At 42.3% G+C, this 27,633-nt stretch overlaps 2 protein-coding genes and 1 long non-coding RNA gene across 3 annotated transcripts; 2 read left to right on the plus strand and 1 right to left on the minus strand.

Annotated features, from left to right (window-relative positions):
• Positions 1-10,307: 10,307 nt before the first annotated feature.
• On the plus strand, positions 10,308-14,020 carry LOC143010936 (zinc finger protein 703-like). Its single transcript, XM_076163545.1, has 2 exons — positions 10,308-10,889; positions 11,564-14,020. Exons 1-2 carry the CDS (start codon positions 10,653-10,655, stop codon positions 13,112-13,114), a joined length of 1,788 nt encoding a protein of 595 aa, XP_076019660.1. The 5' UTR covers positions 10,308-10,652; the 3' UTR covers positions 13,115-14,020.
• A 7,485-nt stretch (positions 14,021-21,505) lies between these two features.
• On the minus strand, positions 21,506-23,290 carry LOC143011281 (uncharacterized). Its single transcript, XR_012964902.1, has 3 exons — positions 23,237-23,290; positions 22,133-22,319; positions 21,506-21,600 (listed from the first exon to the last, which is right to left on the minus strand). It is a non-coding gene; the product is annotated as an uncharacterized LOC143011281 (long non-coding RNA).
• Positions 21,561-27,552, plus strand: LOC143011280 (GRAM domain-containing protein 2B-like). Its single transcript, XM_076164098.1, has 14 exons — positions 21,561-21,762; positions 22,131-22,256; positions 23,247-23,322; positions 23,412-23,481; positions 23,569-23,672; positions 23,891-23,989; positions 24,067-24,138; positions 24,373-24,453; positions 24,617-24,728; positions 25,552-25,668; positions 25,879-25,969; positions 26,064-26,168; positions 26,762-26,846; positions 27,073-27,552. Exons 1-14 carry the CDS (start codon positions 21,650-21,652, stop codon positions 27,109-27,111), a joined length of 1,290 nt encoding a protein of 429 aa, XP_076020213.1. The 5' UTR covers positions 21,561-21,649; the 3' UTR covers positions 27,112-27,552.
• Positions 27,553-27,633: the final 81 nt, after the last annotated feature.

A 27,633-nucleotide genomic window follows, 5' to 3' on the forward strand; every position in this document is an offset into this window, starting at 1 on the left:
ATCATTTCTCTTCCTGCCAAATCATTTCCAGCAAATCCGTTTTGATACGACATCACAGCGCTCCGCAAAGTGAAGATAATCCTTGACATTTTTATCATTCACCCCCCTTTTATTTAGTCTGCGCTCCGCTTGCCTGTCTTGTTTGCTGATAAAATCTGCCAGCCAGTGCAAGCCTTGGCGGATCACACATCAAAAAGGTCCATTTCCCCCTGAGGGTGACAGAGTGTCAAAATAATATTCCTCTGTGTGCTCTGGGTGGCAGCCTAATTTCATTTGATGATTTTACCCATTTACACGTTGTTCTAGATCACAGCCTGTGTCTGTGCCCCTCTGATGTCTGGTTTTCCACACTACAGATAACGTTCAGACAGAAAAAGAACATTGTTGAGAATGAGTTTGTGCTTCTGTAAGTCCTGGGTTCATACTGCAGGCTGCACACAGGAGAATAACGGGAGATGTTCATCATTTCTCTGTCATATTTGATGTGTAATCGATAAATATAAGGGCAGCAGAAGAACAAGATGGAGTAGCTGTTTCTGTGTTGGGAAGTAACCAAGGACAGAAGCAGGAATAGTTTGGACTCTTTAATGAAACATGGCTCCCGCTCCACCTCCCATGGGAGAAGGACAGTAAACCACATGTGTATACTGTTCTTCAGCAGTTTCAGTTTGGAAATGTGAAACGTTGGATTGATGTTTCGCTACTGTGATCTTTTGAAATAACCAAGATTTACACGACAGTAACTCTCCTTTGCTCAAGCCTCAGTGAAGTTTATGTCAGTGGCTAGATAGACTAACAAACTATGACAAAGCAGTGTGAAGCGACTAGAGAGAGAGAGATGGGTGAAGGTTTGAAACCCTTCATATCAACAGTTCAGTGGTTAGGATTTGTACATATTACATTGTCACATTGTTGCCGTTAATAATTTCTGCTTATTACTTTCTGCGTTGACCCCTCTTTAGTCGATGTGTGAATGTGTGTGTGTGTGTGTGTGTGTGTATGTGTAAGAACAGCACGCAAGACAACTTTCAGATTGATGTGTTTGCATCTCTTCTCTTCTCGCTCTTCTTCTTCTTCTTCTTCTCATTAGGACAGTGTTTTCCAAGGCTGAGGGGCCTTCCTGTATTCAGGTGCACGTTTTTCCCTACTGGTTCAGTGGAATGAACCGTCTTGGCCAGGCCACGGTTTGAATTTTACCAGCACGAGCACAAACACCATAAATCCAGAGTCGCAAGAGAGGGTTCTTTAATAGGCACTCAACTTTGCAAAGGCCATAACTCTCTCATTCACTCTCTCTCCCTGTCTTTCTGTCTCTCTTGCTCAAATGCTCCCACTGTCAGCTAAGGGAGCTGAGACAGCTGGCAGTGCTCAGTACTCAGCCTGACAAGGTACTTTGAAATAGCAATCACTGAGTTTATACTACAGGGAGGACTCATAAATGTGTCAAGGGGGGGGGAAATATACAATGCCATACTTTATTTTTTTTCCAGGTAAAGATGAAGAGTTATGGCCCTAGAAATGTGTACACCTTACATGTGATATAATATACGCTCTGTCTTATTCTGAAAGCCATTCATCATGGGTGACAGAAGAGGAAACTGCCTTTAGTTTTCTTTGTGATATCCTTGTGACAATCCCCTGTAACACCCCGCCATCATCACTCACATTTATACACAAAGGCACATGCACAAGCTTTAAACTTCAAAATGTACAAAGCTGCTGCGCCGTTACCTTGACACCTTAATTTATAGGCCAGCACGACTCTGGGAAGTGTTGTTTCTGATTCCGACAAGTCGTTCTACAGTCTCTATTCAGGACGTTTGTGTGGCCCAGTGGCAGCTCAGTAGTGGACCAAACTTTCCCCATAACTCATTGGACTTATTTGTAAGCTTGTGCCACCATTAAGAGCCCCATCATTACTGTACAGCCAGCGGAGGCACAGACACATACTGGTGTGTTGTGTCCAGTACCTAAGTCTGCCTGTGGGTGTTGTGAATGAGAGAAAACTGAACTAAATCTAGTAAATAAGTGTGATTAATGTACAACAGACTCCAACCATTTTAGCAGATATGATATCAGTGTATCAGTGCTAATGAGTGAGGCACTACAGAAAAAGAATAATAATAACATCATCATTGTAATAATAATAAATAACAACTAATAGTTAATAGGCCAAATAGATATGAGCAATAAAAAAAAGCAAGTGGAAGTGATGTAGTAGGGAGGTGAACCCTGGAAAAACAGAGAAACTATTAATAATAACCTCCTTAATCCGTATCTCAAAGCTATTAAGACTTATCTGTAAACACACGGAACAGTATTTCAGATTTTCTGGGAAACGGTGATATCATCTCACCTTCTAAAGTTGCTTCAAATATGTGCTGGAGGGGAAACTGTCCTAGTTCAGCAGAATCTGAGGTCAGCAGAGAAAATATTTCACGGGTGTCAGAGCGCTCTGCACACGGTGAATAATGTTCAACATGACACCGTAATGCTTGTTCAGGTGAAAAACGGTTCCCTCGGCAACTTTCTGGGGCAGCGGTAATAATATTCCACTGGGGGAGGGGGGGGGGGGGGGATGTTGTGAAATATGGCACTACTTCACATTCATGTATTCATCCTTGGGAGATAAATTAGACCCCAGACATTTCAATCTAACTTCCTAAGTAGAGTACTTTGTCATCACAAACTAAAGGGGAGGTATGCAGTGTGATCAACAGAATAATTCATGACGCTTTACATTTTAGCTTTAGGAACATCTTGTCATGTACAGAATTAGCACAAACTTGCCATAAAATGTACAGAGAGATGAGGTTGCGTAATCACCGTGCAAAAAGACAAAATGCTGCTTTAATTTGAAATCATTCCTCATCTCGCTTTATGGCAGCAGCAAGTGTTTACTCTAAGTTTGCAGCCTGGAGTAGCACGACTCACATCCTTTATCTTGATCTCGGCGAGCAAACGTCGGGGGTAAAATATGAGACTGCCGGAGCTGCGTGGAGATCATTTGTTTGAAGTGACACGGCTGATAGGCGTTGATTTACTTACACAATAATGGGCTTTTAATTGAGCTCCTCTGTCCTTTGTAACATCAAAGCCCGACAAGTGGTTTGACAACAGCCCTTTCTCTCCTCCCTTTGTGACTGACAGGCACAAAATGGCCGCCCTCATCCTTCTCAGATTTCTCCCACAGTCACGACTTGCAGACAAGCTGGAAACCGGACACTTGCGCCTCAGGGATCGTAAGCTGCAGTCCCTCTATAGGCATGTCCAGGCGAATGAGAACTTAGATTGGTCATACCAGTACAGAGAAATACAGAAAGGCAGTTTGATTTGATTCTATGTCTCAAACGCTGTGCAACATCCGTGTGCCTGATTTGATTTATGCGTGAAGACAGGAATACAAATAAAGAGAGCAATCTCATTTACCACCTTCCAGTGTTGCCATAGCGTGTTGAACCACAAGTCAAGTGTTATGACAGACTTTGTATGGTTTGCTGGCATGTCTTGAGGGAGTGTAGAGGAGGCGTGCGGTGTGTGCTGAGCAATGACAGATGTGGGACGAGAGCTGAAATGCATCTCTCATTGTGTAATGGTGCAGTTTGGGTTGGAATGGTTGCTGCTGACCAGTGATTATGTGGCTGTATGCACACAACAAACAGCCTATGTTAGGTAGAGCTGAAAGTGCTGCATATCATTTGGGTTTCTCCAAGTTGCATGGATATCAGTCATTCTTGACGTTTATGAATAAGGGTTGTGCTGAGGGTTAGGTAAATAAAGCTGTCAGAGTGAGAGCAAAGAGCTCAGTCCTTTGGCTCCTTTGCCCTCTGCAGTTTTCTCTCTGTTGACTCTGTTTACATAACCCACTGGGTTTTCTATCAAAGTAACTTATTGAACATAGAGGATCAATGGGCAACATAGATCCTGGTTCAATGCTCTGTAACGGCTAACTGCTTCTTCTTTGATTTTAGAGACAGGCTTAGGATTAATGGGGATCCGGTATGAGAGCAATCGACTTCTGTGTGGCCCGCTGTCCTATTATTAACACAGAGAATCTGTAGGAAATAAAAAATAGCTCCGCTCACGCAGAGAGGAAATTTTTAACAGCGATCAGCTCTAATTTCCCACTGTGTGTGTGTGTGTGTGTGTGTGTGTGTGTGTGTGTGTGTGTGTGTGTGTTGCTGCAAGTATTCTTTTATTAATTTAACATCCATAATTCATTTCGTCAAAATCCATGTGAGACATAAACATGGACAGAATAAATAAGATTCAGCTGCTCTTCCTATATACCTGACATGTTGCATGGAGTAAATACATTTATGACTAAATCTATTTACAAGCGCATAATGTAGCAATGTTACTCAAAGATTTATGCACATTTCTAATGGAATTAAGGTGATTACATGATGAAAAAGTTACTCTAAATCAGACTATAATTCAAGTTTTAATGTGCATGTAAACCATGCGCATGGAAGAAACTAAGTGTTACATTTGCATCAAAAATAAGCCACATGTCATAAACTGTATATCAATGGAAACACACTCCTTCCTTCCACGGATAGTTGATATAGTTGCTTTAATTGTAGTAGACATTTCATGGTGTTGCTTTATTCTAAGCAGGGTTCCTTGTGGGATAACTGATGCTCCTAGATATTGATGCTCACAATTACTTGCAATTACATGTCAAAGGTAAAATCAGGAATACACAAATGCGTTTGACTTTAAAGGTATATAAAAAATCATTTAAAGCCCAGTAGATAGTCATCAACAGCTAAAACACAATGGGACCATAGACATTTCCATTAGATTCGATCAGATCAGATCTAATGTATAAACTATTCCTTTATCTCACCTATAAAAAGGTCCTGTCTCATCTTAATGCCTGAATTTACTCCTTTCTGGGCTTTGAGTTCATTCATTTTCAAACTCTGCCTTACAACAATCTTTTCCTAATTAGTTTTACATCCTCAGTAGAGAAATATTATGATTTGTATACATTTTCTGTCATCATAACCACTCTATAATCTCCTGAGGAGTAATTTTCCAAAGCAATCAGTATTTTGACAATTCTGTGGCATAAGCCATTTCTCGCTGACAATTATGGTAAGCAAGGCCTCCTCTTTCCATCTGTTGAAGTCTTTCAAACAGAAAAGATCGATGTTAAACGATTGCCTGGCTACTGTGTGGAGTGAAGGCTACAGGGGAGCAATGGAGAGGTTTGTTTAGCGCCTCCAGGGCCGTGCAGTCACAATCAATTTCCTTGCACCAGTCAAGAATGGATACGTTAGTTCTCTCAAATGCCCTGAAAAGTAAAAGTAATTTTTACACCACAGCACGAATGAGAGTGAATGTCAATCTGTAGATATTTAATGGATGGATGGCGGTTTGCTGAGAACACAGACAGCATTTTGTGGTTCGGACCACACTGAGGCAGGTTGTGCTGTAGATAGAACAGGAATATAATATTCAAACACAAACTGATATTTTTGGACAAAGTTTAAGAAAAATGCGAATTTAAAGACAAATATGATCTCTAGTAAACTGATTTGACATTAATAACTAAGAGACTATAGTAGTAAACATTCTGAATCACTAATGTGAGTGTTTGTGAGGTAATGACACATCAGTCCTTTATTTTTGTAATATTTGGTACAAATAAAATGATTTTAAGTTGAATTAAAGCAAAGCAAAGCATTTAAGACAAGAACACTTTTTCTGCTACTCAAACCTTTTTTATTTCAGAGTGAACAGTAGCCAGCAGGCAGATCTGGGTTTTTGGAAGAGGATACTCTATAAAAAGCCAAATCTCGAGGGGTGTGAAAAAACATCTTTGATGTCAGATGAAATTTCACTGAACAGCACAGTCCAATCTGATTGCAGACTGGCGTCCTCTGGCAGCATGATCTCTCCGGATCCTTCCACCCACAAGACATGAAAAATGCATTTGTGGGATTGGGAAAGTGTGTGTGTTTTTGTGTCTTGTGGGTTTTGTGAGTCTCTCTCTCCCTCTGTGTGTGTGTGCGTATGTGCTTAAAAGCTTGGATGATTTGAATATTTGAGGGTAAAAGTGGTTGTTAAGATGTCATTTGGACAGGTGGGCAGATTCAAAGCATTAAGGAAGATGTTAAGTGAAGGGTGTCATTGACTGACACATCAGTGTGGATGAGTTGTGGGGATATTAAAATATGCAAATGAAGAGCTTCAATATTCAAGCAATCCATGTATATTTGCACCGTGTATACAGAAAGCAAATAAATAAATGCATTTGATGCTTTTTTGGTTCTTTATGCGTTGAGTGTAGGATCTTTAGATGTGGGTGTGTATGACGTGTGTATGTGCAGGAATGTTATATTAACCATTTCCAGGGTTTTAACTGGCATTGAGAATTTATTTGCTTTTCATAATAAAGGCCTGGTAGTTATGGACACACCTGGAGTTCACTGTTCCAAACACACCTAACTACTCTCTTCCTGAGTCAGGGTTATAAAATGGCACACTGCCTTTGACATCAAAGAGAAAAATGAATAGACTATAAATCAGATCCATTGCCTTTTAGAACAGCACAAACAACATGTCTGCCGAGTCCTGAGAACCCATTTTAATCCATCCAATTTGCCTCCATTGTTTTGCCATGTGTCACTGCTTTGATTATGTCTTTACGATAAGGGAGCGAGAGGAAACTGGTCTCCAGTTAACAACAACAGGAAACAGTAATGGCTCGCAGACAGTATGCCACTGCTGTTAATAACCAACTTCAAGGCAAGTTATGAGCAGTTGAAGAGAAGACCCCCCATTGTTTACTCTGGCCTCTCTCACAGTGTTTGTCCTTCTCTGGCTTCTCTGTACTTGTCCTCCCCCTTTCTCTCTTAGTCTTTGCTTCCCCCCCAACACACACGTTTCTCCCCTTAATATACATCATCTTGAAAAGTTCCACACCTGCAAGCTGTGTGCCTGTGTCGGGTCAAATCAGGTCACGGTAGATTTTCAATCTTCCATTCAGGTCCATCATACTGAAGCAGCGAAGTTGTACTCATTGTGTTGCAACAGCGGTTCTCAAACTCTGTTGCGTTTACCACCTGTGGTACTTAAACCCATTGAAGTACATCAGATGACAGAGGAAAGTTCTGATAAATATTTATTTATACATTTCCAGATATAAACAGCCTCCATATCAATCGTCAGCTCAAGTAACTTCTCTAATATTAATTGAATAACATATGAGGAGATCATTTTAATGTCTTATCAGCACATAAAGGAAGCATGTATCGACTTGTAGACCTCTCTAAGGCTTGTAAATCAAAAATGAGGGAGATGCATTGATTCTTTTTATGTGCGTTTGTGTACTTCTGGGCCTGTATGCTAGAAATAGCCCCACACTAAGCACAGCTGCTGTGGGTGTATGTGCGTGTATGTGTGTCCCCAGCGTTGTGTGGACGGTGACCTTGTTTCCCAATGTGTTGTGGCTCCCTCTCCCTCTCTCTCTCTCTCTATCTCTCTGAGTCTTATCACAGATGAGACACTGATGGATGGCTGTGAGATGCTGCTCTGCTGTTTAGGGCGTAAGGTCAAGACGACAGTTACTTTAACCTAATCTTTTTTTTCCGACAGTGACTTAATGCTCATCTTAGATCATTTAAAGGACAAGTGAGAAACGTTTGAATGAACTGCATGTGGTTTATTGTTTTTGGAGAGAGGAAGAAACACTACGCTTTTGCAAAAGTATTAATTTATTACCCTTTCTCTGCTAATCCCATTTGAACTATTGCTTTTGAAGATTAAGGAGGACACTGTAAGGGATGTACAAATATTCATCAGCTTATTCACATTATGCAGCCTTTTGCCCACAGGTTATGAGGGATTAGGGAAGATTTGAGGCTCAATTGAGGCTGCAAAGGATTCAGCGAATCAAAACCCCGCCGACTCTGCCTATTTTGGGCTGCCTCTAATAGTTCTTGTCAGCCGTAATTTTTAAGTACTTTAACCAATTCATTGTATAATTAGGTTAACAAAATTAGCTCATTGCAAAGTCAGTCAGCAGGCGGTAATGCAATAAAGTTATTAACATTCCAGTTTTATAGAACCATTAATACAGAGGCGATCTGTCTTTATCTCATTTTTCTTCACCGGTGAAAAAAAATACGGCATAAAGGAATAAAAGAGAATAGACCCGGATGTGACATGTTTCATATAGTTTATTGATTTATTGCGCTCAAATATGCTCAGAGCAGAACTCGGAAGATAAATTGTCACACGTCAAAAGGAAAAACAAACTGGAGGTTTTAAGTAAAAGAAGAATCTGTGACATTACTCAAAGGTTTCTGATATAAACCCTTGATTTGTAATAGTATGAAGAATGTGATATGATTGTGTTGGCTGGGAAAGTGACAAAATTCATTATTATCAAAGAAATCTGAGCAAAAGTCTAGTCCACAACACAACAACAATTGTAGTCCTACTCCTGCTGCTTCTAATTCATGTGTAAATGAAATGTATAAATGCATTTAGAGCTCTCTGGTAGCATAAGAGGTGCAGCCAACTTGAATCATGGCCATGTTCTACTGTATTTAGGTGTGGCAGTGACGCAGCTTCCACACTGACACGCCTGAGTGGAATGGAGAGTCATCATGTTCTTAGTTATACCTGTGTAGAGAGCTGGGCTAAAACCAACACTTGAGAAAAGTGTTGGTTTGAGATGGAGACTGGACACGCCATGGTAAGAATAGAAGAGCACACACACATGCAAACACACACACCTGTAGCATAACTAAAGACAGTGGTTCTCAACCATTTTGTTAAGACCGCATAGATCATGTAAACACAGTATTTCAATCAAAAATGGTGTATGCATACTCCTAGTGACAGACCTAGATGATGTGATTGAGCATTGCTTTATTCAGGTACATAAGCATTATAATCTATAAAGCCGCTTGGTATAATTTAGTAAATGCATCATGCAGGGTGCAACATTTTTACCCTGTGAGATGAACAGAATGGATTTAGATCGTTGTGTATTTGTTTTCCTTTGCTCTCTTATCGCTCATGAATAGGCTGTTCCAAAACCACAACAGCCAATGCTCGGCCACCCTTTGTCCCGATCAGAGGACCTGAGAGTCCTGTTGGCTGAATATGGGGGTCAAAAGTCTTTAAATATAAGCAGGAGCCTGATTATTGAGAGCTTTGTATCCCATAACAAAGCCATCCTAACTCTTTGCTCTGGAAAATAAGCACTTGTGCGTGTAGAGTTCTTTGGTGGTTGCCCTTGCATGTAGTCTTCTGTCTGCTGACAGCAGGGGCAACGATGACTCATGACCATGTAAGCTGTTTTCCACTGCTCAGTTGACTGCGTTCTTTGCACGATTACACTTACAAAAGTGCATTTTTAGTTTTAATAAGAGGTTTGTGCCATATAGCATAATTAGCAATGCTATTCTCAGTTTACTGACCTTTGACAAACTGCCTTAGATCTACTGTGTGTTTCATGTTACACACGTTCTAACAGTCAATCCAGTTTTTCTTGCGAAATTGGTTTCCCACAAATGTCATGTAGTTTTGTTTGTCTTAAAGAGTATTTAGAGGTTACATTTAGGGGTTAAATAAGCACATGACAGTTTTGTTAACAAACCTTTGATGTTGAAGATATGATCCCTCCACTGAAATCAAATGGATCCTAATGAGTCTTATCTATCTTTGCTTTTTAGCCTATGTTTCAATGTGAGAGGGATCAAAGCACGGATGTCAGTCACAGCTGATTGGGTTTTAACCTTTGACCCTGAAGATGGATCACAATTTCCCGATTGTTCATCCTTTCCTATTATGTATCACACATATCTACCAACCGGAGTCAAATGTGACGTGTACAAAATTTAGCCGAGCTATTTTTTGCTTTGTAAATCCAGCGCAACCATACAAATCAAGATTATATCCATAATAATGTCCTTTAACTCCATTACAATCGTCATTACCATCCATTACTCCCTCCACCCGCCCATGATAATTAAACTTTAACATTTTATTTATGCATAGTATAATCTGGCACAGCACAGGGGAGCACTTCAAGTACCCCCTAAGGTTTTATAATTTCCAAACATAATGAAAATATATTTGCGGATCAACCCTCGGAAGGGGGCCCCCTGGTGGTCGCGGAGCCCCCCGAGCAGCTGCCTGTATCCCTTAGCGCGGCACTGGTGGCTCTCTTTCTGGAGGGCGCTGTAGCCCCGCCCACCCCGCGCGCAGCACCGGCCCATCTCATTACTAATGCGAACACCCACCACCGGACAGCGGCTGCTTCTCTTTGAAGTCTCCCCGGTTCGTGATCAGTGAGCTGGCGGAGTCCGGAGCGCAGAGACGGAGCTGACTTTTCCCCTTCTCGTCCACTCGAACTCGAAGGTGTTTCCATTTCTCCCCCACAACAACATTTTGTCCATTTGGCTCCAGCTTCACTTAAAAACAACAAACTGGAGCCGGAGTTTAGAGATGGGAGAGATGCGTCAGATGAAATAACGCACTGGACTTCTTGGTTCCGTGGAGACTTTTAAAGGACGTCCGTCTGCGTTTTCGGGACATTTAACGGTGTATTTATGGATTACAACGGCATTTGAACGGCTCATGTGTTGTTTTGGACTACAGTAGCGTATTCCAGTGTCCAGTCACCAATGAAAGATTTCCCTTTAGTGACGCATCCAGAAAGCGAACGGGTCGATCTCATTGACGGCAGTGACAGTAAACACTCTGGTCCCGGTGCTGCGGGTTCTCTCTTGACCCCTTTGGACCCCATTCGACAGGCAAAGCGACTTCCAATCCGAGTTATCAAGATGTTGACTGCGCACACTGGTCACTTGCTTCATCCGGAGTATTTACAGCCTTTGACGTCCGCACCAGTGAGCATAGAGGTATTTACTGTCTTTACGCACATTTATGCTCTCTTACTTTCTTATTTAGACAAGACTGTGTACGGTTATAACATAGAATTCTGCTGTAAATAATTAAATAGTAGCTTTAATGACATTATTTACATTTTAAACCCTTTATTCGTTGGGAAATACTCATATAAATTCGCATTAACTTCCCGTTCTTCTCTCTTCTTACGCTTAACTTTTACCGGAATTAACAAAAAGGTTGTATACTGAAGTTAATAGTCAAATGTGTTCGGTTATACAATAAATAAATGAATCTTTTTCTGTCACATTTCATAATACCCAAATGGAGAAAACAGACAATCTATGTTAATTTGTGTTTCGTTTTTATAAGTCGTTTGTCGTCATATAGCTATTAAAGTGTATAGATAAGTAGAAATGAGGCTAAGCAAGTAAATTGAACGTCTTTGTAATTTTCTTAGAATTTAAATATGTTCACATATGGCTACAAGGTCAGTAGAGTTATTTATTACTCGTAATTAATCAAATAATTATCAACAGTTAAATAGATACGTGTGTGTTTAGTTTCAGTTTTCTTTATATCTGCCAGGAATCTTACACAATATTTGATTGCACCAGAGCTACAGTGTCTCTAAGCAGGACAGTAAAAAAAAATCACCCAGCTAATCAGAATCTATATTTTGTTGTAGCTGGATGCCAAAAAGAGCCCCTTAGCCCTGCTGGCCCAGACCTGCTCTCAGATTGGTAAACCAGACCCTCCGTCCTCCTCTAAACTGGGCTCGGTCTCGGAGAAGGAAGCCGGCAGCCGATCGTCCGTCTCCAGCCTGAAGCTCGGGGAGCACCGCCCCTCCCCGGAGGACAAATCTAGCTTCAAGCCCTACAACAAAGGGAGTGGAGACTGTCGCAGCAGCAGAGACGGAGTGGCCAACAGCAGCTCCAACGGCAGCGCTGATAAAGTGGGATTTCGGGTACCCAGCAACATGAGCAGTAATGGTAATTCATCTGGCGGTCAAGCATCATTTCCCCCCCACACCACATCGCCCAGCCCCAGAGCAAGTAGTGGCACCCCACCTGGACACACACAGCAGCAGCAGCCGCCGCCGCTGCACAAGCAGAGCCAGTCCCCTACCGGACAACCAATGTCACACTCCCAGTCTCCCAATTCAGAGAGTGCGCGTGAGCAAGGCAGTCCCAACGGCAGCGTCAACAAAAAAGACACTGAGGTAAACAAGACCAACTCGGATAGTCCGCACGTTGCAAATTCCAGCCACGTCCGAGCCAGCACAAACTGCAGCAATGGAAGCTCTGAAAGTGGCTCTATCCACGGGGCGGACAAGGCCGACTCCCAGCCCATCCAACCTAACCTGGGCCACGGACATATTACACCCATTTCTCCTTACAAGACAAGCCAACCCCTCTTCTCCCTGCCGTCCTCTAACATGGGCTACCACGGCTCAGTAGTGGGGGCCTACGCGGGCTACCCGTCCCAATTTGTGCCAGGGCTGGACCCTACAAAGTCAGGCCTCAGTGTGGGGAGTATAGGAGTTCCAGGAAAACACCCAAGCTCCAGTCCTCTCACAGGAGCCTCCCCTCCCTCCTTCATGCAGGGGTTATGTAGAGACCCCTACTGTCTAAGCTATCCCAACGTGTCTCACCTTGGCGGTAGCAACTGTAACTCCTGTATCCACGACCCCTCTGCCACCCTCAAATCCAGCTTCCCCTTGGTTTATCCCTCCCACCCCCTCCACTCCCTCCATCCCAGCTCTCTGTCATCCAGCGTGTCTTCCTCCCTGTCCCATCCTCTCTACAGTTACGGCTTCATGCTGCCCAACGACCCCCAGCCTCACGCCTGTAACTGGGTCTCGGCCGGGGGGCCCTGTGACAAACGCTTTGCCACCTCAGATGAGCTCCTGGCTCACCTCCGCACACACACAGCACTGCACGGAGGAATGGATAGTAAAATGCTGTCCGCCTGCCCGCCTGTCTCTTCCTCAGGACCGGCATCCTGTCACCTTCACCTCCCCCACCAAAGCAGTCCAGCCTCCATGCCCAGCTCCCTCTCTCTCAGGGGTCCCCCAAGCCTGGGATTAGCTCGCTACCACCCCTATAGCAAAGTCCACCTGGGCCCTGGACCGTCCTCCATCGCCCTGCACTCTCTGCCCACTTCAGCTCCCTACTACCCTCATTATGCTCTCTACAGTCAAAGACTGGGATCTGCTTCCGCTCTGGGTTACCAGTGATCCGCCAGCTACCAACCAACGTGTCTCAGTTTCTCAAGTACTTCAAAATTGGCAAGTTGCTGCTTCCTTTGTCCCAAAGACTATGGATTCCAGTGGAACTAGGTGTGGTAGTTTGAGTCCTGGATTTTGACTTGAGAGCTTCCTCACACTCCCCAACATTGTCTGTTCTAATTGATGTTTCAAATCAAGCTTAGGTCCACTCTGTAAAGGTCAGAGGACGACGCTGGCTGTTGCACGTCTGCACATTGCTTGGATACTGTTGCAACAGACGGGACAGACTTGCCCTGAGGTGACTTTTGTGGCCCAGCGGGCTTGGCAAATTGATGGTTGGACGCTGTGTAATAGCTCTTGGATGTCCAGGGTTCATGTTGCAAGTGATGATTTAGTGCAGAAAAATGTGGTGTGGCAGGGATGGCAATAACCTGAAGTACTGTGTGGAAATCTGGCCACAGTCGCTTTCTCCCTCTAAGAGACGCATGTAAGCTTGACACAGCAAACACGCTTACTGTTTATTCAGCCTCATGGTTTGTGATGATTTGCTTTGGTTTCTTACATTTTGTTTATTCCTACTGAGAAACTGTATTTATTTTATACTGAGAATCTGGCCGTCGTGTTTACTTTATAACTCCTAATCTCATTTTTTTTTTCAATCCTCCAGGCAGATCTCTCGATGGCCAGGTGACAGTTATTGAATATGTTGTGTTTTAATACTTCTTCTACAATGAATGTTCAAAATCGCATCTCTCCGATCTCCCGGAACTCTCTTGATTTTTATTTGTACAGCAAATTAATGTAATTGAGATGTGATATTTTTTTGTAAAACATCTGATTGGAGCACCTGGGGGTGTTGTCCAGTAAAAAGGGGGAGGAGTCATATTTTGTTAAATAAATGACACTGAAGATGAAGATTCTGTTGTCTTCGTTTTTGTGGATCTGTTGTTATTTTGTCAACGTCACATTTAGAAGCTGAATCTGAATGCAAACATGATTAAATGATGCAGTGATGCTTGTATATTATTATAAACATATGTGTGATCCTTATAACTAATATGTATTCTGATGAAGAGTAACAAATAAGGTCCCTAAATAGATACAAATGTAAAGTATAATCTAAAATAGTAATAGGAAATGCGTTCTTAAATCTCTCGAGAATTTTTGTTTACATATATTTTCTATACATGGAAGTCAAGGAGAGATGAGATAATGAAATGATGATGTAATCTATTGTCAGCATCACTTTGATGCTAAGTTGATTTTCCTGTGAAGGAGGGAAATGATTGATGACCTTGGGCTCTCTCGTTTTCCACCGTGCTGACGCTGGATGGGGATCAGACCACAGAGCTCACATCCCTCAGTCAGGCAGAAAATGCAGCCTCACCTGAAAGCAATAGTTTGCTTATTTTAGAGCGTATGGATTTAGTCTAACAGCATGTAAGACAAAAAAGGTGACATCAGTGGGCAGGAAAGAGAATGTTTTCTCCACAAAGGAAAAGTCAAACCTATCAGGATGTCATTTATCAGATCCTGATAAGCATCAAGAGCCAAAGTGCCGCTTCCCGTACGTGTTCAGGATAAAGTCCTGACAGTCGCTCAAGTTACCGCGGGTGAGACGTGATTGGCAGCAGTAATATGCCATTTCCTAGCAACATGACACTGCGACACCCTTGGTGAGGTATAGATGACCCACACTGGTCACTCACAGTAACAAGAGAAAGCGCTCCTGTTTCAGAGGTTCTGAGGGAGTTGTTTTGCTGGATCGGAGCTGTGGGGAATCTGAGTTTGGCAGGAGGGCATGAGACACTGAAAGCCCACTCTGGACTGTGCTGACAGGGAGGTTTCACGTTGCCTGAAATGGCCCAGAAAACAGACAAACATTTAAAGATCTGGCTGCTGATACTGCTGTGTGTTGTTATTCAGTTGCAGGGAGGTGTCAGCTGTCCGTTTTAGACCTGATTACTTAGAGACAGATCCCGTGGACGCTGTTCATTACTGCATTACTGGTCAGTGGAGTGAGTTTATATTTGTTAACTATAGGGGCCATTACCCATTTATACGTCCAGTTAAATGTGTGTAGCATAACAACATTGGGAAGCACTGCTGGAATGTGATAGCACCTATAGGTGACTGACTAATGAACCGAGAGACATTAACGTTTCTCATTCATGCAGACCAAAACCTATGATGAATTTCTTTCCGGAACATTGCAACCATAATTCTCTTTTTCCATTACCAAGTAGGTTACACACGTTTAGAGGAGAGGCCCAGTGCGGCCAGAGTCTCCTTGTGTGAGGCCACTGAATTATTAAAATACTTGAGTTGTTTAACAGGAACACATACAGAAATTCTCTTCTTAAAATCTGAACCTCTTAAATCTCTCTCACAATAAAAACAGAGCATCTAAAAAGACATTGTGTGGTAAACTTCTCACAAAAAACACCCATTAGTAATTTTATTATAAATAAATATATATAATTTTTCACTTTTTCCATTTTAAGCTGCTTTTTATTGACAGCTATCTCAGAAATTCTTTTAATAGGTCAATAAATACAATCAGAGGGAGGTGCAGCCGGTAACAAATTCACTTAAAATCCTATTTGTGACATGCAGACACACGTAATAAACCTACACTTTCTATATATACAGATGTTCATAACAAAAAAGTATGAATAATAGTTTATTTACGTAAATTTAAGTTTCCTGAGTTTGTTTGTTGTCAGTTAACTATTTTTGTTTTTCACTGCAGTGGACCTTTAAGATTTTGTCAGATAATAACTCTAAATAAATGACTTGTATCATTATTTAACGTATTGGTATCAACATTGGACCTTCAATATTGATATAGTATTGCACACCCCCAAATTAAACAGGGTGTGTGAGGTGAGGGATGTCGGTCTGAGTGAGTCCTGGTGCTGAGTTGACAGTCCGGGTGATTAATGATGACAGACTGTGGAGCTGCTCCTTCATTACACGACTACGAGCCGTAACCTCTCTATCAGCCTGAACCTTGCAAAGGAGAACGGAGGGAGGGAGGGGGGAAGGGAGGGAGGGAGGGAGGGAAGGAGGGAGGAACACACTGAGGTCACAGGCAGGAGCAGTTGGAATTCAGCAGATAAGTGACATGCTTGTTTCCATTTCTATATCACAGTAAGTCTCCTTCGTCCCAAACAAGTGATTTTACGGTTCAGTTCCCAGTTGAAAGGCAGTTCTTAATGTATTTGTTTACCAGACTCTCTGACCTCTCGGATGGTGAGACTATTTCTTGTATTAAATCCTAAAACACGGGCTCAAATTATAAACATCTGCCTTGATGCTTCTGCTGTCTTGAGGTAGCGATCGCAGAATGCTTCCCAGAAACCGACTCCTCCGCTTTCATTTTGTCCTCTCTCCAACTTCATCACTTCATCCATCATCCGACTATGAGGGCTCTTCAAGTGGTCCAAAAATAAAGAGGACACAGATGTCAGCCATGCTATACTGATGTTTCTAAACCACCATAAACCATCACTTACATCCACCCACAGACAGGGCCCAAAATGTTGAAAATACACTTTTGTCGCTTGTAAAAAAAAAAAAACCTTGCAAAACCACTGTGAAACCAAGCTGCACACAATATGAGGAGCCATTACACTGCTCCATGGTAAATGACCCACATCCAACAATAAATTATCCTGCACTTGTATTTTTATTTCTAAAAAGGGCACAACTGAGATCTACCCCACCGCTTCTTCCTCTAGGTATGGCTCAAGCCCTGAGTGTTGTAAAAATGTGGACAGAGGGCGCCCCAGCGGTGCACAAAAGGGCAAATGCAATTATGGTTTCTCTGCTAATGTGCACGGCCCCAGCTGGTTTAGATCTGGCTGTGCTCTGAGGGCTCCGAGCTCACTTGTCAACTCTCATGCATCACAAACCCGGTGCTTAACGGAAAAACGTGCCTTGGCAGCGACCGGCATAGGCCTGGAGGCGAGTGGGTGCTAGTGGGTTAGCCGCACGAGGGGGGTGACACCATCCTCTGCCCTACGCATCTGGATCCTCCCGGTCACATCCAGTCATTCCTTCTGGTTTTTCACCCTCTTTATGAATATAACCCTCTCTAATTGGCCGGCCTGACCCGGAGCAGACACCACACCACAGACTTGGGAGGTCAGTGAAAAGCTCCAAAACACACACACACACACACGGACAGAGAGGGAGAGAAAGAGGAGACTACAAAGGAGAATGTGGAGGAGATGCATGCATGGAAATAAGCAGACATGATTACTCAAATACAGTCATTAAGGGGGAAATGTTGTTTTTCAGTCTGTCAGGATGATTAATGAGCGAGAGCAAATCCACTCAAAAGCTGTTGTTTAGTCTAACCAGCAGACCTGATCTCTGCCACTAACTTATGGCAGACTGTGAGTGCGTGTTTGCGTGTGTGCGTGCACGGTTGAATTAGTAGAAATGTGCTGAGAGCCGGAGAAAAGGTGCTGGAATGAAGAATGGGCTCGGTCAGAGCACTGCATGAGGTGGAACGTGTCACGAGAATGACACAAAATATGGCCTGGGTTGTGTTCTAATGTCATTCTAGAAATAATACCAATCAGTAATTGAGGAGGTTGGATTGTTGTTATAGTTCAAAATCCAGGAAACACTGAAAAAAAGCCTAGTTCCATTCATTAATGCACCCAAGCCCAATGGTTTTCAGACCACTAGGTGGCGGAAAAACTCCCAAACCGAGCTTCTTACTTATTCTGTTTTGTTCTACGCCAACTCTGCACCAAAAAACGAGAGTCCATCTTGCCGAATACTGAACTTTCCCTTTCAGGTGGTTGTTTGATTTGTCTTCCTGCTGCTTGGTGCTGCTCACGTTGTTTACTGTTGGCACATGGCAGCTTCTTTAACAGAAACAGCTGCTTTCTGCTGCTGGCATTGAGAGCGGCTACGACTCAAATATAGAGAAAATGTGTGGCTGTAAAACCAAAACAATGAGCTAAGAGCTGTTAAAGGGATGTTGTCACCGCAAACAACCATTTAACACAAGTATAATATATTTACTAAGATGTTTCTATATAAATATTGAGCTGTCTAAAGGTGTTTTTACACACATAGGCTCTCTTTGAGTCAAATCCAGTTTCCGCTGCCATCGTTTCATTTGTTTTTACAACCCAAATGATGCATACAACTGGGAATTAATAAACCTTTTCCTGTTTTGATTTTCTTGCCTCCACCCCCACACATTTCTGACCAATGAGTGTTTGTTGGCTTTCCTGTGTGAAACCAAATGTAACAAAGAGCTAAATGCAACATTGTAACAATTTAGAAACCTAATTTGGGCCAAAACAAACAAACTACAGGTCTGAAAACATGCCCTGCGATTCTTTTCTGTTTTCCCTCAAAAGCGCCAAATTTATTCAAAGTGCATTTTACACAACAATGGATCATCTAACTGTGTAACATGTTGTAAAAAGCAAACAGCTTTCTTTGTTTTCATGCTCAACTTCTTGAAAATTCCAGATGTTCCCCCAAATCGTGGCAAAAAGCTGATAAGAAATCAACTTTCAGCAGATGTCCTTTAGCTGCGCTCAGTGATTTAGAAGCTGTGAATGATGAAACAATGTTTCAGTGTTCAGAGCCTGACTGGTTTCTATCATTATCCAGGCAGCTGCTAGTCTGGTTGATGTCAGGACTGAGCTGGCACGTTAGCTGTTTTGTTTTTCGGTGATCTGATGTCTTTGGGTGCTGAGAACAGAGCCAAGCGTGACTTTAAGCTGTAATCCAAACCCAAAAGAAGGATATTAGAAGACTTTCCTCTTATGTTACTGCACCACAGGGGGCTCAACACCTTAATCAAACCCCAGACTCAGCATTAATGTGATAAACACCACATGAGCTGCTGCTGTATTCGCTGCTCAGGCTGGTTGCAGATGAGAGAAGTAAGAACTCACCGACGCCACCTTGTCAGCGGTGAGACGACTCATACGTCACGAGCGGCGTGACTGGCCAGGAAGGAGGTCTGTCTCTCAGGAGAAATGATTGACGTAAACTCTGAGGGAGTTGGACAGATGAGAGCCACAGGCGCAGGGAATCAGGGTGTCTGAGGGTCAACACATCTCCTGTGCATTGAGTGTGGGCCGGCAGCTGTATGCATAAGGGAGCCCCGGCCTCCTGCTCTGCATGTCAGGGGCCGTGATTAATGACCCGCAGGCCTTGCTCTTTACCCCCACCCCCCAGAAGTCACTGCTTGTGTGTGGAGGCGACGGACCCAGCCAGAGATACGTGTATGCAAGGAGACGTGCAACCCAGGCAATTTCCCCTCTGACAAAAGCGGCGTAAACCTTATCCAGCCTTTGCATCATTTCAGGGCAAGAGCAACCATTTGTGAGACGACTGTGTGCGAATGCTTGTGTGCCTGCGCAGTGTCGAGACCGAGAGGGTGCCTGTGCTTGTGTACTGGTTCCCAGCTTGTCAGGCAGCTGTCGAGGAGTGATTTATGACCACTAGACTCCAACCTGTCTTCACTGCCAGTTCAGTATTGTTGCAACTGACAGCTAATGAGGCCAGACATGCTTTCAAGCAGAGCACTTAACAGGACTTCAATCTTCCCCCGTCACAAGTACCATTTTTGCTCTCTCTCTCTCTCTCTCTCTCTCTCTCTCTCTCTCTCTCCCCCCACACACACATACACAGCACCCTGCCGTCTCTATGCCTCCCTTGTTCTCTGTCTTTCTGTAGTGGAATATGTGACAGGCAGCACAGAAAAGCCTTCTGCCTACAGAGGGAGATGTTTCTTTTAGTCGCACATGCTGGATTTGGATACATCCTCGCCCAAACAAAGCTTGCACCAAACCAATAATTAACCCTTTGGCAACACAGCAGCATTTAACTTGATGTGACATCGCCGGAAATGACAATTTAAATGGTCAAAATGTTAAGAAGAACATCATCACAGGGGAAATACAGCATATGAATTGTTGATCTACTGGAGTGTAACGTGGTCACATGCATGTTTTGGTGAAACAGTAATAAATAATGGTGTGACTGTAATTAGTTTACTCACTGTGTCGCTGTATAGACATTTCCCCCTATGGAGATTCCCAGTGCATGTCTTTAGGGATGATGTGAGTGAATAAACACTCCCCTCTCACTGAATGAGAAGCAAGTAAAATCACTAACAGAGTCTCTGGCAGCTTTCCAACCTTTAACCCTCATTACTTGTCAGCCATGATTAATGGCAGGCTAAGTAGCTATAGCTGCATTGCTGGCTGTGCCATTGTCTCCTGGATACTTAATGAAGTGTGACAAGGCTTTTGCACTTTGACTTTTTCATTAAACACTGCAACAGCAACTCCTACAGGTAGAGGACAGGAATAAGGCCGTAACAGCAGTATTTCATTGTTTTCTGAAAAGATAGTACGAGACATTGTTGGGAAAATATTCCAATTTAAAGTTTAAGGAAGATATCCGGTGAGTTCTCTTTATTGGAGAGTATGTGATAGTGGAGATGAAGAGCGTGCAATGAATAATTCTAAACTAATACAGTGAAAATACAAAGAGAGGGAGGAAGGAGCCTGGACAGTGTTTGTCCGTGAGAAAGTAAGAAGGTTGTTCGTTTTCAGATAAGAGCCGGACTTGAAGCCCTGAATCAGCCAGAGCAGTGATAAATTGATGTCTCAGGTATTCTATGGGCATCCTACACCGGCCTGGTCCAAGCTTTATATGAGTAAATCCTTTTTTGAAGTCCAAACGTTCAATTTTTACGAGTTCTGACAGTAAAAATCACATTATTGGTTTCCAAAGAAGCCAGCATTGCTACATTGTAAATCAGAGGCTGACTCTCTTTAACTTAAGCTTTGTACTGAATAGACTCATATAAATCAATTTCATTTCTGGAACACTTGTATAAAGTTCTATTTTGAGATTTTTAGACAAAAACAAAATAGTTTGTAGCCTTAAATAAAGCCTATGTATGTTCGGCCATTGTAAAACACAGTAATTGTAATGAATTGGGGTTAAATATTACTGACATGTTTATGTTGTATGTTATGTTTATGTTTATGCTTATTCTGCTTTGATTGCAATATGAAGTTATGTTATGATTATGTAAGACAAACTGTTGCCAGGCTCAACAGAAAAAGAACGAGCACTTTACTTAGACTCTGCTTCCCCCTAGTGGCAGATACTCTTGAGTGCACCCTACTGTGACGTCATGGTTGAGTTTTTCAGGCGCAAAAAGTCTGCAGAAAGGTAAATAACAACAAACACCTTTGTTTACGAATCGCACTTATCATTTTGACAAGTTTAATAAAGCTGACTTGTATATCATTGGTTTGTATTCAAGTTTTTGTGGATTTTGAATGATCTCGGCTGTTTCCTCTGCTCTTCTGTCCCAGGAAAAGCCGCCTGATCCCTGTTGTTCCTGATGTTGCTCCCTCCCCTTTCCCAGCTCCTCCTCCACTTCGCGGGACTCGTCGGGACACTGTCTGATCTTTTCAGTCTTCCTGGACCATCTGAAAACCAAATGGGGGACACGTAGTCAAACCGCTGTTGTGCTAAACTATGGTACTGATGATCGAGCAGCCGGACAGACCTCTGACCCCCGGATCCACGCCGGAACAGAGACCAAAGTCTGCGGATCGTCTCCGAACAGAGTCCCGGGGAATCCGGACGGTGTAAGTCTGGATAAGATGGAACTGAAGGGCCCCATACCGGGTTTAAACTTCAATAGAGGCCTTTGTCTGCTTTAAACTCTGTTTATTTATACTTGTATATGCTAAATCTGCTCTGAAACGCTGGAAACGAAATGTTTACTTTTGGTACTTCTGTACTTGTTTACTGAATGTGTCGCGTGGCGCACAATGAACCAGATTTTAATGTTTAACGTTGAATTAAGTAGGTCAGTAAGTTTTTAGAAAGTAAAAAAGAAAGTGTGGTGCACCCTGATATGGATAAAATTGAATCAGATTGTGTGGTTAAATATCAGTGATGGATGTGAACTCTTTAGTAGTGAACATGTGTGCGCGTGTGTGTGTGTGTTCAGACCTGAAGGGGAGCATGGAGGGGAAAGGAGGTCCAGGAAGACAGGGGGGTCACCTGTAGACCTGCTGCTGCCTCTGGACACAGAGCCGGAGCTCTCTGAGGGCAGGAGGAGAGCAGCTGGCATCAGGTGAGCAAACACACACCGACCGCACGTCTGCCTGTTTACCTGATAAAATCTCACATTTCCTGTCTGCAAATTGAAGTTAATGATTTAGACAATGAGTGTGAGCTGCTTACATTATGACATTTCAGAAAATACATCCCAGACTTTACAGACAAAGCTCTTAAACAGTTTTAAGTTCCAAATATGTTAACAAATTTCACAGCAAAAATGACACATTACACTGTAATTGAGTAGGTTTTGTGCAGAAATAAACAATTAGGTAAAAATATTTTTTGTTGAAATTGAATTAAGAAGCTGATTGTTTGGTTGGAAAGTAAAAAATAATATAAAATGCAACCAAACTCTTAAATAGAGTAGCTTTAGTTATTAGATTAAAGACTTTGAACACTACATCTAAAGGGAAATACAGTATGTAGCGTTATTGTTTACTATCCAGGAGTGTGTTGGTGGTACCGCCTGGGCCTGCATGACCAGCCTAAGTGCTGTTTACATGCTTTAAGCCTGCTGTGTATGCAGGTCTTATGTAAACACCGCCGAGTCTGTGCCAAGCTCCTCTCACCTGAAGGACATTTGTGGCTGTGGCTCATACTGTCTGGACATTATTCATGTTAAATATCACAATTTCTTTGCAAATTCTTGTATTGTTGTAACCTTGTGCTTTCAACCACTTTGTTTAAAAAGTGAACGCTTGTTAAAAAGCACCGTAGCATTTCGAAAATTGATCTATAAATAGAATTCTTCTTTTTCTTCAATGTCAAATCATTTTTTTTTATCAAGTTTTGAGACACGTTTCACTACAAAATTCTTGCCACCTGAGAATATTGCAGAAATTACAGCAAACAACTAATTTTGTAAAGTAAGTAAAAAGTTGAATTTTCCTTGAAAGTTGAACTAAAACCTTTTCACAGTGAAGTATTCTATAATTTGCATAGTGTAGCTGTGTGTTACCAAGCTACAGCAAACTGAATGAAACACACACTGACCTCTTTCCAGGCTGAAACCTGCTGAGCAGCTTTCACCAATGCAGAGTCCAAGTGACTGTGAAGGGAAGAAAATCCTTTCCAGCCAGGTAAACACACACACACACACACACACAAAAATCCCAAAATGATGTTGCGCCAATATCCTTAAAAAAACATTATTTTTCTTCTTTTTTAGTTATCAAAGACAAATGTCCAGTATCATAAGATATTTAAGGAAGTAAACACAGATGAATTACTCAAACAAAGTAAGTAATCACTATGAGAATCGTTGAAGTCTTACATTGTTATATATCAGAGTTTGTTCAGTCAGAGTGACACATCTATGCCCACAGGTTACACGTGCGCCCTGCAGAAAGACATACTGTATCAAGGCAAAATGTTTGTCTCTGATAACTGGATCTGTTTCCATTCCAAGGTCTTTGGCAAAGATACTAAGGTACAGGGATGAGGATTCACCTTTCATGTTTTATCATTGATAAATCAATCTCCTGGGATGAAAAAATGTCCAGACACGAGGACAACAGGTTTAAGTTAAGCATAATGTTGTATAAGGTCTAGGGAAGGAAAAATGTAATGTCCTCATATGAGGACACAGGGTCTAAGGAGGATCTCTTCATTTGTAAGTCAATGTATTCTCTTTTTTTTTTTTACCAGATTGCCATCCCAGTGATGTCTGTGACATTCATCAAAAAAACCAAAACGGTCATTTTAGTGCCAAACGCCCTCGTGATTGAAACTAAATCGAGCGAGCCGGTAAGAATCGTGTGTTGACGCTCAGTTTGATCCCTTTGGCACAAATCAGGTTGTGATTGCAAACGTCTCTTTTCCAGCAAGTGTTCGTCTCCTTCCTCTCTCGCAACACCACCTATAAACTCCTGGCGTCCATCTGTGTTCATTTGGGCGTAAGTGCCTCTATAAGTCAATATATAAAGATAAATAAAAGAGATTTGCAATTGTATTTAAGTGTTTTGATTGTGTGAATGTTGGTGAAAATAACCATTGAAGTGAAAATGTGAAATCGGTCATTAAGTGCTGTTATTTTTGCTACGGAAGTGATTTGTTTGTTTATATTTTAGTATATATATATTAGTATATTTTCCATTCTGTGCATCATTGTTTGTGCTGTATTGTTGTAGGTGGATAAAGCCGACTGCAGCCCTGTGACTCCCCCCTGTAAAAACAACTTCAGAGTGACCTGCCCCTCATCACTTCCTCTGGTCAGTAAGGGGGTCTCTGCCTTTATGTTTGTGCACAGGATGTATGGAGTGTATGTGAGGGGATTTGTAAAAAAAAAAAAAAAAATACCATTGTGATAAAAGCTTCCTGTGTGTGGTATCTATTGTACCTGTGTGTGTGTGTGTCCCTTTGTGTGCCCTGCAGGACTTCTCCCAAGGTTTCTCTGACTTAAATGGGGTCGTGCATAAGAGACGGCAGGACATGATGGAGAGCAGCAGCTCCGGATCCCAGACTCCAGATTATGACAAAATGGCTGGTGTGTATTCCGTCAAGCCCCCTTTTATAAATGCAGTCATCATCAGTGTTGTTAGTTGGACCATCTTGTAGGTAGAGTTTTCACAGGATGACCTCATACAACCGTGCAGATCAAAATCACATCAAAGGCTGTGGTGGGAGAAAAAAAAGCCAAAACAAAACGTGAGAGACTCGAGAAGGGAGAGAAGAAAAACATAAAGGGAAGAGATCTAAGAAGGAAGAGGGAAGAAACAATTTGATGTTCAGGTTCCAGTCGTTGGTTAGATCAAGTCGTATACACACACACACACACACACACACACCCAAGACCCAATGCGTTTGGACCGGGGCCCGATCTGATTGTACTGAGTAATATTTGGTCCTGACCCAAGTGTTGTGTGTCCATTTCAAGGGCGCTATACGTAAAGATCTCTAAAGTACAAACACACACACACACACTCGTTCTCTTCTCATGCCTTATTTGCTTCGGGTGTCTGGTGTCAACTGTGCCGGTACAGGGTTTAGTTTGGAGGAACCTGAACTGAAGCAAAGTGAAACACTCAGCAAGTTTAGATGCATTTTCAACCAAGGTGTTTACACAATGTTAGATTATTAATTATTATCCTATTATAATCAAAGATTTAATGTGCATGTAATCATTCTGTTTGATTTGTTTATTTTAGCGTCATCACCGTCACTTTCTAAATCCTAAAATTCAGTGTAGTGCTCAGGCTGAAGTGGCTCAGTGGTCTTACTAATATTTACTCAAGCTTGCAGGCAGCAGGAGTCACGGTTGTGTGTGTGTGTGTGTGTGTGTGTGTGTGTGTGTGTGTTTGTTCGAGCAGACTTCACAGAGCTCCCGGACACATTCCTGAGTGCAGTGAAGCCTGGAGAGGTCTCAGTCCACGCAGACATTCACCTCCAGGGCCCGGCACAGAAACACGCCGCTGCCTTGAAAAACGGTAAGACAAAGAGAGAGACAAAGAGATCTGAGACAATAACGTGACGGGGACTCTAAGTCATCACTCTGAAGTTACAACATTTAGGAATTCACATGTTATGATGGACTATCAACACACTGGTGTCTCTATCAGTCCTCACCTTATTTGTACACGTTTCAGCTCTTATTTCCTCTCTAAACAGTGATAAGCACTCTTTGCACTCACCTGCAGGGTCGACTAAATTGCCCAGGGGAACGTTACTCACAGACAAATCCCCCCAGCCTGCGTCACTGCACGCCATCCTCCTCATCTATTTGTTTTTGTGAGTAACCTTTCATTATGTGCAACGCTTCTGTGTATACTGTACGTGGAGACAATGTGAGACGCGTCCGTGCTGCGTTTGTGTGTCCTCGCAGAGTAAGTGTCCTGGTGTTGTCTTCGTGTTACATGGCCATGAAGATCGTGGCTCTGGAGCATCGCTTGAACTCTTTGGTCTCCATGGGAGAGTACATTCGCAACGGGTAAGATACTGCCAGGAACCCAGCGTGTGTGTGTGTGTGTGTGTGTGTGTGTCATGTGAGAGTCAGTAGGGGCCAATGGAACACGATGCCCATGTAAGCGTATCCAAGTACAATTTCTCAGACACGTCTTGTTTCTTTAAGCGATTGTGTTCTTTTGCTCAGCTGAGAAACTTTGACTCCACTCTTTTTATCTTGTCTCTGTTCATGCATACTTTGCAAATATTTACATGCATGAAAAGCTCAAACAAATATGATACACTGCAAAAAATGACACCACCTAACTAGGCACATGTTCCTGTGCATGTTTATGTTCTCTTTCTTGTCATACATTGTGGTTTTACCGATTTAATACCACAAAGCATGGGTGGTACAACTTAAATATGTATTACATTTAATAGTAAGTTAATGACATTTGGTGATTTCAGTCAATGTATTCAGGAGAGTACTCGTTTTGGAAAAGTCATGGAAATTTTGGTGGTGTGGCTGATATACGAATCCTCCAATAATCAGCAGTATCAGTATATTTGACATGCGTTAGGTTTCATTTGGTGTTGTGGGATGTTGGTGATCATTTAGTGTCGTTGTTGTTGCAGAAATGCAATGAGCCACCTGGCCCAGGATGAGCTGAACGCTGAGATCTACGGAGAGCTGTCCACCAACCTGTTCAAGCTAGAAAAGGTTTGACTCGGCCAACAACTTTTTTACACTTTGATCTGTTCACTAGTTGTTTGACCGTCCAGCTGCGAGATAGCTGGAGAAGATTGGAATGGCTTAGAGCAACAAGGCAACATTTACATTAACATAGGTCAATTCAAATGTTTTACTTTATTTACGCTGTTCTGTCTGCCATCTGAATCCGGTTCACTCAGGCCTCCTCCTCTTTTCTGTTTTTGTCCTCCTTTAGATTCAAAGGAACCTCCGGAAACTACTTGAAGAGACGTAAGAGAAGACGTTCTGTTTTCTGTCTGGAAAGAAGCTTTATCTTTTTTTGTTAGAAACGTTAGTGTAACACTGCAGATCAGCTTCTGTCTCCAAAGTATGGACAGTCCCTTTAAATTGTGCAATATTAGCTTCTTTCTTCTTTTCACTCAGGACTTTTTCATCTGTTTCAAGCAAGATGTTTTGCTGGAGGGTAAACTGTAGCCTTGTGTTAGACGTAGTGCTGCTGTTGGCGAACAGACAGGGAGCTTCTATGTAGCATTTATCTAGGAGCTTTAAAAAAAAAAAGAGGTTTTTAAGATATGAGGTCTAAATTGTTCTTTTTAAATGTTTTTCAAGCATTTCATAATAGGTCAACTTGTACTGTTCACATGGTCTTTTGTTAGAAATACATTTCCAATAAATTATATTTATATAAATCTTTATGCTAGTCAGAAACAAGTCTCCATGGAATGCTTTTTTATTATTTTTAAATTTTTACTTCCTCGTACGCTTGTGTGTTTGTTTCATTTACATCTACACAAAA

Source organism: Genypterus blacodes, unplaced genomic scaffold, assembly GCF_046128005.1.
Source record: "Genypterus blacodes isolate CSIRO-AG114 ecotype Tasmania unplaced genomic scaffold, CSIRO-AGI_Gbla_v1 ptg000133l_1, whole genome shotgun sequence".
Classification (NCBI taxonomy): Eukaryota; Metazoa; Chordata; class Actinopteri; order Ophidiiformes; family Ophidiidae; genus Genypterus; species Genypterus blacodes.

Excerpts from the sequence above, each read along its gene's own strand:
- LOC143010936 (XM_076163545.1), top strand. The coding sequence starts at position 10,653 with ATGAAAGATTTCCCTTTAGTGACGCATCCAGAAAGCGAACGGGTCGAT. Across the intron at positions 10,890-11,563 it reads CCGCACCAGTGAGCATAGAG|CTGGATGCCAAAAAGAGCCC; the intron begins GTATTTACTGTC and ends ATTTTGTTGTAG.
- LOC143011280 (XM_076164098.1), top strand. The coding sequence starts at position 21,650 with ATGGTACTGATGATCGAGCAGCCGGACAGACCTCTGACCCCCGGATCC. Across the intron at positions 23,673-23,890 it reads TCTTTGGCAAAGATACTAAG|ATTGCCATCCCAGTGATGTC; the intron begins GTACAGGGATGA and ends TTTTTTTACCAG. Across the intron at positions 26,169-26,761 it reads GGAGAGTACATTCGCAACGG|AAATGCAATGAGCCACCTGG; the intron begins GTAAGATACTGC and ends TTGTTGTTGCAG.